This window comes from Zosterops lateralis (assembly GCF_965231275.1).
Source record: "Zosterops lateralis genome assembly, chromosome: 4".
In the NCBI taxonomy this organism is placed as follows: Eukaryota; Metazoa; Chordata; class Aves; order Passeriformes; family Zosteropidae; genus Zosterops; species Zosterops lateralis.
In genome coordinates, this window is record NC_139765.1 from 22,421,733 (window position 1) to 22,435,703 (window position 13,971).

Sequence of the window (13,971 nt, forward strand, 5' to 3'; positions counted from 1 at the left end):
CGGGGGCGGGCGGCGCTTAAAGGGGCAGGCGCGGGACGGAACCGTCAGGGCGGGGGGCACCCGAACCAGGCACACGCACACAATTAGCGCCGGCACGCGGCAAAATCAACTTTATTCCGCTTTTCCCCGGTTACAACGGATGTGCAGCACAGTCGGGGCGAAGGTGCAGCCACAGACCACCCCCTCGAGACCAGGGCTGCCTGGGCACTGCAGCCCCTCAGTGCTAGTTGCAGGGTTCAGCTCTCTTCCTCTGAAAAAGAAGAGAAATGGAAATGAAGGCAGCTGGGGAAAGAAAAACACCCAAACCCCAAAATTAAACCCTCGCTGTCAAGGAATTGCCACAAGGAACACAAAAAACCAAGGCTGTCACTTCGGGAGATTATCCCACCTGCAACTGTCTCCTCGCCTCCCCCCAGCTTCCCAATAAACCTGCCCATCAGCCAAGATCACACACACTTTTGGAATTACACAAATTACATTCTGGAACAAAATTACACAGCAACCTAACTAACATTTCCATAACAAAAACTGGAGTAGCCGGGTTAAGCTTACAGAATAAAAATAAGCTGGGAGATATTCTTCCTATCACAGAAGCAAGAGCTCTAGGATAAATGGTTTCCCACTGTCAAGAGAGCACACACAGATCCCATGTAAGGGATCAAAGATGGTGTTAGGCAGCAAAGGGAAGGCAGCAGTCGTCCGCTGGGCACCTCCAAAATTCCCATCCTGAACAGCCAGCAATTGCTCAGCTTCAAGAGTCACTTTAGAAAAGCCTTCACCATGTTCCCTCAAATGAGCTCTGTCACCATGTTTTAAATATGTCACCTTATAGTTACTGCTATTTCTAAAACTGCAGTCAGAAAATATTCCAGTACCAACAAATTAGCATCTGCCCACTCCTGCAGACCTTGGGGCTGCTGAATGAAGGCTCCTTGGGAGGCTTTGTTTTCCCAGTCAGTGCTCTGGATCTAGGACCTTCCCCCTGACTCCTGGAGATCCTCAAGTATCTGTACAGAGGCAGACTATCTGCATTTTTCAATCTCCTCTTTCTTCCAGCTGAGTAGTCCCAATGTCACCCACACCTCTCCAACAGAGTCTCATCCTTGGGACCACATATTCTCCAGCCACGTTCCTCTCCTGCCATTGCACTGGTCAGATCTGACTCTTTAGCTCTGGTCTTCATCCCCCCTTTTCATCCAGACCAATACATCACTTAAAGCATAAAGCTACATGTATGCTACAAACCTTCCTCTTCCTCTTCTTCCTCCTCATCCTCCTCATCTTCATCAGAACTGAAGGTGCCATCAGGCAAACTGTAGATGCGGATCACCTGCTTGTTGGGGTCCTTGAGGATGAGGTACTTCCCCTCATCCAGCTTCATGCAGATGTCAATGACGCATCGTAGGATGCCCCAGGCATTCTCTATGCTCAGATTAATCTGGCTGGCAAATTCATTTGGCTTGAACTGCTGTGTGCCCAGGATCACGTGGCGGGCAGAATCCTTCACGTGGTAACGGGATACGTACCTTAGGGGGGCAAGAAGTAACCAGAGGGATATCAGGAGATTAAGCCCAGAGAGCAGAAGAACACCAGCAAGAAAAGCAGCGTGATCATCTTATTTTTGTTTTCTGGACTGAAAAATCCTAATACTCTGACATTGAAAGCTAAGAGGATCTGGCTACAACCTGTCAATTTGTAACACACCTGAAAATCCCCAAATCGGATGGAGAGGTACAAAAGATAAAGAATTAGCCCCAGAGGTAAAATTAAGCAATAGCACGATTAGCTGGAAGTTTGGAATGAAAAAGATGGAAAAGTATCAGTTCCATGTCTGTAGATGGAACTGAGGGTTGCAGAACCACTAGAAATTACTTAGCAAAAGCCTCTTGTTCATTACCTACAGCACCCAACTGATTTTAAGCTGACAGTTTAAAAAACGCTGTGGCCATATCTTCACCCACCATCTAATTTCTCAGTAACAGGGCACTAAGGATCTCAGATTCCTGATAGGAACCACTGTAAACTGAATTTATTGTCACTGTATTTACTTCCCTTGCTGGTGACCACAGCAAAGAGGCTGAGAGCCCACAAGGCCACCTGTCCCTCAAGTGTGTGGGGTCAGTCACAGCTGGATGCTGAGGGGAAGCAGCTTACACCAGGGCTGGTACACTCACAACAAGCTTTCCTTCCACTCTAGTGGAAGTGGCTACTAGTTGGCCACTCTAACACTGGGTGATTTTAGCATTACTTGTTCTGTAGATGCTTTACTCAGACATACACCAAGTTTAATAATGGGAAGTGCACCTGCAAGATATTCAGTGTGAACCGCCCCCCCTTACCCAAGTTTAAGATACTCTGATCCAGCCAGCAGTGCACAGCATGTCCAGCGGGCCAATTTGTAGCTGTTGTTCTTCAGCTCTGTGGCAATCACAGCCCCTCTCTGAGAATCTAGCTTCTGGCGCCAGTCCACTCCATTGCAATACTGAGAAGAGAACCAGAACCAGGATCAGCCTGACAAGCCAGCAGCAGCCATCTCTTCAGCCATATTCTCATCACATAGGGAAGTTGTCTACCCTATGGTACCACATGAGGGAATGTAAATTGCAGCCTACAGGGAAAGCTCTTGCACCAGGAACAGAGAAATGCCAACAGCTGGGATTACTCAACATTTGTGGCACTGGTTAGAAAGGGTAGTTTGGGAGGGAAGAATTCTCAAGAGAACCATAAGAACAAAAACTGTCTACTGTGCTGAACACCCAGGGAAAAGAGGGTTCAAAGCCAGCTACTTCACATTAAGGGGAGAATCCCATCAGCACTGCTTCTCCACCAAAGTTATACTCCTTAGGGAATCTAACACGTGGAGGGACACCGCTAGATGTTTGTCTTATCTTTCCTGCTGTACCTGGCATGTCAGCCAGCAGGGAAGCAGTTAGACCTAGCTTGGGGATCCTATTCCTCCTCACCCTTGAATCCCACTCGTTCAGTGTTTTGATGTTGATGAATGACACTTCTCCATTAGCTCCTGTCATCACTCCATCATGTTCACAGCGGACAATGAGATCTATATCATCTCCCAGCTTCCACCTTCGGTATCTGCCAATAAGCAATCAGCTGGTTATTTCTGACCTTTGTTCTCCTCCAGATCCATGTAAACATTCAGCAAAATCCTTTCCTCCTCTTATCTTTTCACTGTGAGGTCATCCATGAATCCCTCTCAAGATAAAGCTTCTATCAATAACACTCCCAACCCGTTTTGCCTCCATATCATGCTGACATCCTGCCCCCTGCCAAACCCGGGCACCAGAAATACTAACTTACCTGTATGCAACAGAGGCTACTTCATTTTTATCCATGTCATCCTCCACAAAGGGGTTTGGGTTGGGGAACTTGTATTTCTCCTTTCCCTGCAGATGAAAACAGCAGTGCATGTTAGGAGACAATTTTCCCTTATTTAAAAAAATAATTCTTTTATAGCAACAGTAGCTGATTTCCCTTATGAAGAGACAGACCAAAACATTACGACAGCTGATGACAGCCCCATGCCCACATTAGTCACAGCACTATAAGCAGTACTTGTACTGGCACTTAGGCTTCATTAAGTGTACTAAGCCTATCTGCATCACCAATGGGAGTAGGATGACTTCTCAGTGAAATCAAGGTGAAAACCTTTCTACAACAAAGTCACACTGCTCACCAGAAATAATCCCACCTCTTTCAAAACTGAAAGACCACTGGTATAACACAACTGTCAATTAAAATGCTTCTGTGTTGTATTAAAGCAGCCTTAATGAGGTCTCTTCTTCAGACTCTCTGAAACACAGACCCCACTACTCATCACTGTTCCACCTTACCATTCTCAGACACTGCTGGGAGAAGTTGTGATTGATGTAGGTAGCTTCCATGGCCAGGTTGCGTGGAGAATTAAAGGAGTTGCCCTCTTCCTGTGGTGGTTCATTGGCTGTTTCACTCACTGTCAGGAGGTCTGGAGAGAAAACCAGTCATAAGTGGTTTTACTTGGGGGTATAAGTATGTCAGCTTTAGTGAATTTACAGTCCCACATCAGAGCAGATCATTACTGAAGTTTCCCACATAGCTCTCACATGTACTGCCATAATCAGCTTGTTCAGGGGGCTTAGCATGGACACACAAATAAGCATGAAGAATATTAGACCCTTTAGCTACTTTAAGAGAAATTCCTTTCAGGACTTTTCCTCACCAAAATCTGAGTTGTCCCTCTTGTCAAAGAAAAGCTTGGATCCAACCCTCTGGACAATGATGTCCCAGGAATAGACAGAACGAGTGCAGCTCATCAGTGTGGCCAGGATGGCATCTGTGGCAAACACATTCCCTTGTGTCTTGGCCAGCTGTGAATGTAGGAGGAGGAGAAAACTGTTTCAGCAATTAGAACAGATATCCTCTCTCTAGGCAGGACGAGAAGTGCTAACAAACCAGGTCACTGATTTCTTCTGCTGTTCTGACTGAGAAAGTTGAACTGGCAAGTACCACGTTGACTGCCAGACAAACTCTTAAGGTACTACCCAGCAATCCTGGCCCTCACCCACGCAAGGGGAAAATAAGAAACTACTACAAAACCTTAATTCTCTTGAAAAATGCATGGTTTCTTATTCCCAGTCAGGTCTCAAGAGAGAAATGTCTGAGCCTTCCTCTCCAAAAGCAAGGCCCCAAGGATCAGGTCTCCAACATTAAGTTTTTGTCCCAACATAGCTCAAGTACTGGTCTGCTTGCCCTTCCAGAATTATAGCTCTTCCTTGGCCAGTGTTCTTAACTGTGCATTAATCTAGCTCTGCCCTCCACCTAAGAAAATACTGGTACCAGCTAATGCTTCTTGCTTTTGCCCTTTGGTCTGACAATGACAGCTGGTCTCCAACAACAGCACACACTGAGGTCTACAAACTGGACCATACCTTTCGGATAACTGGGTCATCCGTAGTGGTGACGGTATGGAAGATGCGCTTAATACTTCTCAGGAGCTTCTCGTTCCTTGTTGTAATGCGGTCAAAGGCTTTGTCATAGTACTCTAGGGCTCCACAGCACTCTCTGCAAAGGTAAGAGGACTATCTGGATACCCCTCCTACAGATAAAAACACCCATGAACCACACAGGGCCTGCTGTGCGTTCCACTACCTCTCCCTGGTCTTGGTACCTCAATTGAGAACATTGGGACCAGGCATGAGACCCTTGAGCTCCTGCTTTCCAAAAACTCGTTATTTCAAGGAGCAAGCAAAGGGCTGTTCTAGGAACTCACATGTCCTGTGGCTCTGACACCTCCAGATAGCGCATTTTCATCAACCGAGGGAAATCCATCTCCTCCTTCACCTCCCAATCGCTGCGAACTTCAACAGAGGAGTCACGAGGTTTCTGCTGTGCGGCCAGAGGCGGGACAGGTACAGAGAGAAAGGGAGACACATCAGGATATGTGCAAGAGCAGCTGCTCCGTGAGCGCAGCCAGAGAAATCTAACCATCAGAGGGGGCACAATGCTCATCAGATTGTCTACCTGTGATTTCTGGTCCCATTTCTGCCTCACTCCAAACTGCTTCTGAAACTTCTTTTGTAAGCGCAAACGATCTCTAAAATGACAAATGTGACAAAAACCATGAAGAGAAGTTCTTGGTTCCTATATGCCACAACCATTCCTCCACTTCCAAACTACTACCAGAGAAGCAGTGCTTTCAGGAACCGAGCTGCTGAAACATTTGTTGAGCCATCTGTTGACCAAGATGCCTGAGGCATTAAAAATTCTGTTCTTTGCTCTGAGCAGCTCTTTATATAGTTTTACCTGAAGACTGAAAAGCAGTTTTCAGAAAGGATATTCTCTTTTTAGAATGCCACCTTTACTTTCTAAACACAATTTAAAAAGTTCTCCTAAATAATTAGGCAGCCATTTGAAATCCATGCTTTGGAGTACTACTGACACCAGCAGAACACTGGACTAGAAACATCCTGAAATTCTTTGCTGACCGTTTGCTCCAGCAGATTCTGTTACTGTAAGTATGCAAATTCATCAACAGTATGTTCACACACTCCAACTTGAGCTCAGTATGCTTGCCTCTGCAGCCTCACCTCTCCTTCTGCTTGGCACTCTTTGGCAGTGTCTGCATGCTGAACTGCAGCATGTTCCGACGGTCCTTGTCTCTCCGAAGGTTCCTCTGCAGGAATGATGGAAAGAAAAACAGACATTTTAACTGGGAAAGAATCCTGTGCTGCCGAAGCTCCCCTCGGATCCTGTCTCCAAGAACACGTTACCTGTGCAAACCTCATGCGGTTCCTCTGGTACGCTGTTTTCTGCGTCCGGGCTGTGTCCACCAGTTGGAAGCTGGTCTCATCCTCCTCGTGGAAATAGGCATATTGGCTTCCACCACCAAACTGCGATGAGTACTTATCTGGAAATAAAACAAAGTATCTCAGCACCAAGGTTCTAAGAAAACACCCTGACACTTTGCCCCTTTCGCTCCTCAACACCCCATACCCAAGTCTGATGTCTAAACTGAAACTCCTGCCTTACACCTGCATGTATTCTCCCCCTTCAAACCTCCCTTATAAGGCTGGGTAATAAGGCAGTACAAAAACCCAAAGCCCCAAGGACAGAGAGGGCCCCACAGAACTCTCCCAAGGGTAAAGCACGCTTCCTAAAGTAAGCTGCCTGTCTTGCTGAGGTGTGCAGGTAATTACAGGTTGGGTGTGAGACACGAAAACAGGAACAACGCTTGAAGAAAACTTTGCAGAAAATGAAGACCAGCAACAGCCAGCAGACTACACGTACTTGTGTATCTTTTATCCTGATACGTGGCTCCTGTCCAATCGGCCACCTAAGAACCAGCACAAACAGTTAAAAGTAAGTATTAACATATTTCCCCCCACACCTCTAACTCTGCACACGCGGGAGTCCCAGCAGCAGAAACAAACGCTGACATATGCTCCAGGTCTAATCCTTTTGACTCCCATCTCTGCCTGCCAGACCTATCAGGTGTTCAGTGTGTTAAGACACACTGCCAAGGGTGCCAGAGGAGCAGCCATGGTCACAAAAGCGAACACCGCAGGCAGCGTGCGCGGGGGAGGGGAGCCAAAGGCACCCAGAGCTCATGGCCCAGCACAGCACAGGTACCTTGCCCAGCCGGTCTCCTTTGCTGAAGGGCTGGTAGGGCATGTCCTTGAACTGCTCGGGCACAGCACACGGGCCCCAGCCGGAGGGGTTGTCCTGGATCACGGGTGCCACAAACTTCGCCATTTTTTAATTTTCTAAAGGTGAAAAAAAAAACCCAAAAACCACCTCAAACCCTCAGCTGCCGCGCGGTGTGGCACCGAGACCTGACGCCTTGCCTCGATTCAGGCCACCGAGAAGGGAAGGCGCCTCCGTCAACCAGGCCCGCGGAGGAAGAAAGGGTCCCAGTGGGCGCTGCCCGTGCCGGGTCGCGGGGACGCGATCCCACCGGAACCGGCAGGGCGGGGCCCCAGGGTCTCGGTACGCGCGGGAGGTGCCGGCGCGGCAGGCGAGCTGCTCCGGGGAGGCCCGGGCGGCCCCAGCGCCTCCCTCACCTGCGCGGCTCCAGCGAGGCCCCGATGGCGGCGGATCCGGCGGCGGATCCGAGAGCGGCTCCGGCGGCGGCGGCGGGCGAGGAAAGGGCCGCGCGCAGCCCCGGCGCGCCCTTGGCGTCAGCGCCGCGCGACGGTAGAGCCCTGTCGTAAAAGAACCGCCAACCACCCGATAGAGTGACGAACGAACACGGCTGCCGTAAAGCGGCAGCGTTGTCGCAAAATGACAACTAATAAAATAATTTTTTTAAGACAAGGCGTTGTTTGATGTTTGATCTTTGTGTAGTTTCAACTCTGATCAACAAGAAAAGAGGTTTAATCTGTGAAAAAGCAGCTAACAAACAAGCTCCAAGTGATACAAGTCCAGGTGTTAGAAATTACTTTGCAGTAGAATTGCCTTGTTAAGGTTTAGGGATCAACGTTTTTCAGTGACCTCAGGGAGGGCTTAACAAAACTTGGGAAGAAGGATGTACCACAGATAGTAGATGCAAAGAACACGGACTTTACAGGCCACGAAGACATTTGGCAAAACCCCCAAGATAAGGAAGAAATAAAGACAGGTCAGCAACTGGGTTAAAGGTAATTTGGCAGGGGGAGACCATGGCCACTGAGCCAAGAAACCACCGACTCAAAAGGAGAGAAAGACTGAGCATGCAGATTAATGAGCATGAGCAGAGAGAAGTTCATTAACCAACAGAAGACAGAAGACTAATTAAAAAGAGTACTTGGTAACTTGTAGCCAAGAGTCATTAATGCCTTATATATAAATATATAAACAGTGAAAAATTTTGGTAGTTTTAGATTTGCCATCCAGCACCTTTGCAGAACTGTAAATAACTCAAATATCTGGATTATGTGTGTGGCTTGGCCTCTTGCAGACCAGATGAAAGAACCTATTTTGGGACAACACTGTCATTTACAGGAATTTCATTCCTGCTTAATTGCCACTTAATAAGGAAAAATATACAGGAGTGGAAGGAGAGCGATGTTAAGGATAGTGTAAATTTGCACTCTTGATTAAAAAGCTTGATCTTGGCTTTTAAGTGTAAAAGCTATGAGTGACATGTGACAAAACCCACTCACTTTGTACCCAGATGTCATAAAAAGGAAGAAAACTTGGCTTTCTATGTGTGCTGACAGTTCAGCAGAGCACAGCAACTCAGACAATGGTTGGAAAGCATGTCCAGTGCTAATGATGGCTAAACTTCCTGGAACTGTGGAACTTCTCTTAGGCAGAAATATTCAGCCCTATGGTAGGCAAAAGCCTATTGGGAATGATTTTGGTGTCAATGACTTGCCTTTTTTTTTTTTTTTTCTCCTCTAGAAAAACTTGAGTTCAACTTACTTTACAAATCATGTATTGGAAGAATATTGATCCTCAGCATAGTCAAATACAGATTTCAACTATTAATGTGTAGTTTCTATCTGGTAAAGTTTGCTTTACAATGATGGAGTTACTGTGATGTCTGGTTGGTAAATTCCTGTTTTCCCAGATAAAAACAGGTTAAGAGATGACTTTGATAGAGAACAGACTTACAGGAATCTGAACAAGAAATACGTAAATAAAGTCACATGCTAGGACAGGAAACATAACTTAATGGCGTGCCTCTTCATTTTCTCATACACACAGCTTCTAAAAATAAAAATGTATTCCAAATTCTGCAATGATTCTGTGGAAAATCAGGTACTTATCAGGCTGTAGTTGTATGATCATTCAACCAACCTTTTTAGAGGGTGTTACAAAAATCATTTGACTTTGAGAGTAGTAGATGTGTTAAAGAATGGGAATTGCAGTTGCCCTTTCTGTGTTCACAGTGTGGTATTCAAGCTTTCTCATCGTCCCTGATGGCTTCCCTGGACCTGCTGGAAGGCAGACTCAGGGCTAGAAGTTGGATTCAGCCCTACGGCCTCTCTAGGAGACCATGAACCAGTGATTTAATACGGAAGTGCCTCGGGTCCCTGTCTTTGTATTTGGGATAGTATTTCTTCTCAGGGAGTGAGGGCAATAAATCATTAAATCTCAAATGTCCTCATGGCAGAGTGATTGAAATTTTCTCTATCCCTAAAAAGTGCAGGATCTGGTTTACAAATCTCTTCAGCTCACAGGCTAAAAAACTCTTTAGAGAATTTTACTGAGTATCTTTTACCTAGGAAGAGTCTCAATCAGTATTTTCCAGGCAGAGAGGTTGTACATTTTCTCCTTTATTTTCTACTTGTGATTCCTCCTCGAGAAAGAACTGAAGCTGCAGCGGTCTTTGCTTTCACAAGACACCCTGCCATTAATCAGAAGTGGGATTATTAAAGTGCCTCTTCCCGCTAGCAAAAAAAATCCACTTATAGAAATACAGTTTATAAAATACAATTTGTAACTGTCTCACCTAAACCGCCTTTTTGGAGACAAACATCATTAGTGCTGGACCTGCCTTGCTGGTTGCTCGCAGTGGCTCCGTGGGATCCCAGCTCCAAGTGACCCCCCAGCCAACTCCTGTCCCTCATCTCCCCTGGATGGACAATGGGCTCTGTGGGCTCAGAGGACTCACAGCTTAGGAGATGGTGAAGAAAAGAGGAAGAAGTTCTGAAAAGAGAAATAGACTTAGGAATGAATGAAGAGAAATAGACATAAAACAAAATCCCATGGTTTCCACAGTTTTCTCTTCCCTCCGGAGCCCGAGTGAGGTGCATGCAAAAGAACATAGTGCTGCTGCTGTGTACCAGAGATGGCAGATCCTATGCACCTTGGTCTCAGCCCATCAAATTTCCTTTTCTGGAAACACAGTTGGATATACGTGTGGGTTGGAGGAGATGGCATGCATAGGGAGCGGCTGGTGCGGGATAAATGCTCCCCCAAGCATGGATCTAATCTTCCATTTTCTTAGCAAGGAGAAGAAGAATTCTATGAAAAAGAAAAAAAAATCCAGTCTTAAGTAGGGGAGATTTTCTGCCACATTTAGAATCATAGAATGTTAAGGGTTGGAAGGAACCTTAAAGATCCTCTAGTCCCAACCACCCCTGCTGTGGGCAGGGACACCTCCCACTGGACCAGGTTGCCCAGGGTCTTATCCTACCTTATTGAACACTGCCAAGGTTGAGGCATCCACAATATCCCTGGCCAACCTGTTCCAGTGTCTCATCACCCTCACAGTAAGGAATTTATTCCTAATATCCAGCCTAAATTTCCCTCTTTCAATTTGTAGCCATTAGTCCTTTTCCTATCAGTACAGTTCCTGATGAAGAGTCCCCCTTTGGCTTCTTGGTAGTCCCTCTTCAGGCAGGTCTGCCTTGCTTCCCACTTCACACCAGACAATGCAGCTCCTGTGTCATGCTGGGGCCCCGCAGCTCCGTGTGCCTCTGGTCCTGTCCTGCTGACCCCACACGCTGCTGCAAACAGTTCCCCTCCTGGCCTCTGGTTTTCATGAAAGGCACATGAAATACATTGCTTCCTGGAAAAGTACTCCAAATACACTTGCCATGCAATCATTTGATCCTCGATCCATAATTTCAGTTCATCAGTTAATTAGTCATTTAATCAGTTAATAAGATTAATCACTCTTCCCTGGAAGATGCTCATGAAAACAGCCAGGATAAATTGCTCCCATCTGTTTCTCCATTCTTCTCTCCCACTTCTCTGGCTTTGGGCTCTGTGCTGGTGTTAGCAGGCCCATGAAAGAGGGGCTCATTCCAGCATCTTAGATGTTCCAGTCCAAAACCTTTGCCATCAGGCTTGTTGGAGAGATGCTGCCCCATGCGCTGGCACTGTGCTGAGCAGCCTACTCCTGCTGAGAGAGGATGATACACAGACAGCAGTGTTACCAGGGGCTTGCTAGGTCTAAGTGAAGGAGAGCAAGTTCAAGCACCCAACCCGTTAGGGGCCTTTCCTAGAAAACAGATCACTTCTGCCTTGAAAAAGCTTTGGAAAACCTTAAGATGGGTTGCTTTCCAGCTTGTATGATGGTACTTCCAATCAAAGAGGCAGCTGAGGATTGGAAGACTAATGTTCACATTAAAACACTATTTTCCAGTAGTTCCTTTTCTCATTCTTATAAGAAATGCATCAAAAATAGACAGTTGGGCTCCTTTTCCTCACTAAAGACCAAACACACCATATGCCTATGCCATATGCTTAATCTCCACTGCCCTGTGCTTCTTGACAAACCCAAAAAACAAGGGAAATAGTCTTCAGCCTTAACACCTTCCCACTGCAGGGAACCCTGATGTACACATACCTCCTCAGGTCAGATTCCTCTTCTGCAGTCATTGTCATCATCTCTAAAGCAGCAAAACTTACTGCTGGTTCCAGGGCTTTTGTTGTAATCAATTTTGGCCATGTATGAACTGGCTCATTCCCCGCGCCGATGTTCACAGGCTGGGAAACCGTCCTTCCTTCCCTGGCCCTCTCTTTGCATCCCATCTTTTCTGTGGCACTTTTATCTGCCTCCTCAGTCTGTTGTTCTCTCAGGCCAGGTGATTTGCTGCAATGCGTGGCCTCCTTTCCAAGAACTTCATTCCTTTCACTGGTGTCCTGGTTGCTGAACTTTAAACCTGTCCCCTTGTGTGGTGGTTGCTCACCAGCTTTGTCAGGGAAATTCTTGATTGGCTTTCCAAGAAAATTCTTTATTGGATTATCAGGAACTCTGGAAAAATGGCCATAAAACAGTGTTACTGTGTACGTGCACTGAATATGATTTTTAATTTACTGTGCAATCTAGCAGGGCTGGGAGCAGGTGACACCTGGCAGATTTGCTGTGTGTGTTCAGACCAGCCATGTCTGTCCAGTAAGGTCCTGACAAGGAATGTGCTGAGTTTATTATTTTCAGTAGCAGATAGCTTTCACTTTTCTCCTCTTCCTCCTCCTGCTGTGCTGAGCTCTCCCTGGCTGCTGAGCTGGACTGTCTTGTCCTCACAGACAGACAGAAACTGAGCAAGGGCAGACTTACCCTTCTTAAACCATGCTGCTTCAGTAGACTGGGCTCAGAGCCTGACCTTGCACTGTCTGCTCTGTCCATGTTACCAGGAAAAGCCACAACCTTCTGGTGTACCCAAAAAATGTCTTTCTGTGAATTAGTGCTACCTGTCTCTTGCCTGATTTTGACTGTTTTTGCCTCCCAAGTTTTCTGTAGCTACCATCAAGATCTGGACCACACAAATTCCCAAAGAGGCAGTGCATGTGTCATGCTGCATTGTCACGCTTGGCTGCTGAGCACTGCCCTTTCCAGACCTGTGGAAGGAACCCAGGTCCTGCTGCCTCCCCTCAAACTGTCAGCAAGACTGTCTCCTTTGATCTGCACTCAGTGCTGGATTTTATCCCAGCAGCCAACAGGCTAATTCCACAAGTTTATTCTACAAAGCTCAATTAGAGCAGCTAGTGGCAGCAGCGTCCCAGCTGGCTCCAAGCCTGCATCAGAAGAGGAAGGCTGGTGCAGTGGCTGGGGTATGAGCTTGGGAGTCCACAGGCTCAGCTGTAAATCCCTGCTCTGTGGCTGTTTTCTAGGCCACATCAGTGAGCTTCTGTAGTGGGAGCTTGTCACCTCCATGCTATGCTGGGAGGGACAACATTCCCTGCCTGACAGGGGAGATACAAGCTGTGGTGATGGGGAACCATGTCAACAGAGGCTGCTGCATCTGGGAAATGCTGCACAGATCCAGCCAGATCTACAGTGGCGAAGAGGATAGGGCCCTGGGTGGTGGAAGGTGCAAGGCACACAATGCCTTCACACTGCTGAGTTAGCAGTTTGCTTTTCAGCTGCAGGAGCCCTGCTCCGTGCCCCTGTGATTATCCAGTGCCTGAATTGTGTGCAGTACTGCCCTCAGAAAGACCTTGATGTGGGCAGAGCCATAAGCAACATGGTTTTTTTTACAGGGGCCTTGCCCAGCACAGAAGCACCCACAGTTATTTCCTTCAACATTATCAGTGTTAGAGTAACTTGCATGAAAAATTAGAATCTTCTGGCACATGCTGTGCAAATGCTCTTGCCTGACTGGTCTCTTCTCTGTAAAACTAAATGTTTATGCCAGCCAGGAAAAGAAGTCTAAGCAGAATATCAGGAGGCAGAAAAAGAGTGCAAGCAATTTCTGCTAGGAAACACAGTTGAACCCTTTTTGCACAAGACCTAGTTTCAAGACAGTAAGGAACCAAAAGCAGATGCTACCTATGTATAACATACTGTTCCCTTCCCAGGGACTGTCAAGAAGGTCCCCACAAAAGAGAATAGCATCAAGGGATAAGCTGCAGCCCAGTAAGTCCATGGTTGCCATTTCCTTCTCTGCTCCTTAGTAAGTCAGGGACAGGGCTGGCCGACACGCTTGGCTGTGGACAAATGTGCCTCTTGGGGTACAGGGAGTGCAGAGGGTACAGTGAGTACAGAGCCTCGGGGCCATTCCTTTCTCTCCTCTTGAGCAGATTTCAGTGCCATCTGCTCTC

At 46.9% G+C, this 13,971-nt stretch overlaps 1 protein-coding gene across 2 annotated transcripts; it reads right to left on the minus strand.

Annotated features, from left to right (window-relative positions):
* Positions 1–83: 83 nt before the first annotated feature.
* Positions 84–7,661, minus strand: EIF3D (eukaryotic translation initiation factor 3 subunit D). Of its 2 annotated transcripts, none has more exons than XM_083858687.1 (15): positions 7,557–7,661; positions 7,126–7,259; positions 6,784–6,829; positions 6,267–6,403; positions 6,084–6,169; positions 5,518–5,590; positions 5,267–5,379; positions 4,926–5,058; positions 4,217–4,364; positions 3,852–3,982; positions 3,319–3,404; positions 2,964–3,093; positions 2,340–2,482; positions 1,246–1,526; positions 84–250 (listed from the first exon to the last, which is right to left on the minus strand). In XM_083858687.1, the coding sequence occupies exons 2-15, from the start codon at positions 7,246–7,248 to the stop codon at positions 237–239; spliced, it is 1,644 nt and encodes a 547-aa protein (XP_083714813.1). In that variant the 5' UTR covers positions 7,249–7,259; positions 7,557–7,661; the 3' UTR covers positions 84–236. The 2 variants fall into 2 exon arrangements, with proteins under 2 accessions (XP_083714813.1, XP_083714812.1); XM_083858686.1 differs by having other exon boundaries at positions 5,267–5,382.
* Positions 7,662–13,971: the final 6,310 nt, after the last annotated feature.

Excerpts from the sequence above, each read along its gene's own strand:
- EIF3D (XM_083858686.1), bottom strand. The coding sequence starts at position 7,248 with ATGGCGAAGTTTGTGGCACCCGTGATCCAGGACAACCCCTCCGGCTGG. Across the intron at positions 5,591-6,083 it reads AGTGCCAAGCAGAAGGAGAG|AGATCGTTTGCGCTTACAAA; the intron begins GTGAGGCTGCAG and ends TTGTCATTTTAG. Across the intron at positions 3,094-3,318 it reads GTAGCCTCTGTTGCATACAG|ATACCGAAGGTGGAAGCTGG; the intron begins GTAAGTTAGTAT and ends GCTTATTGGCAG.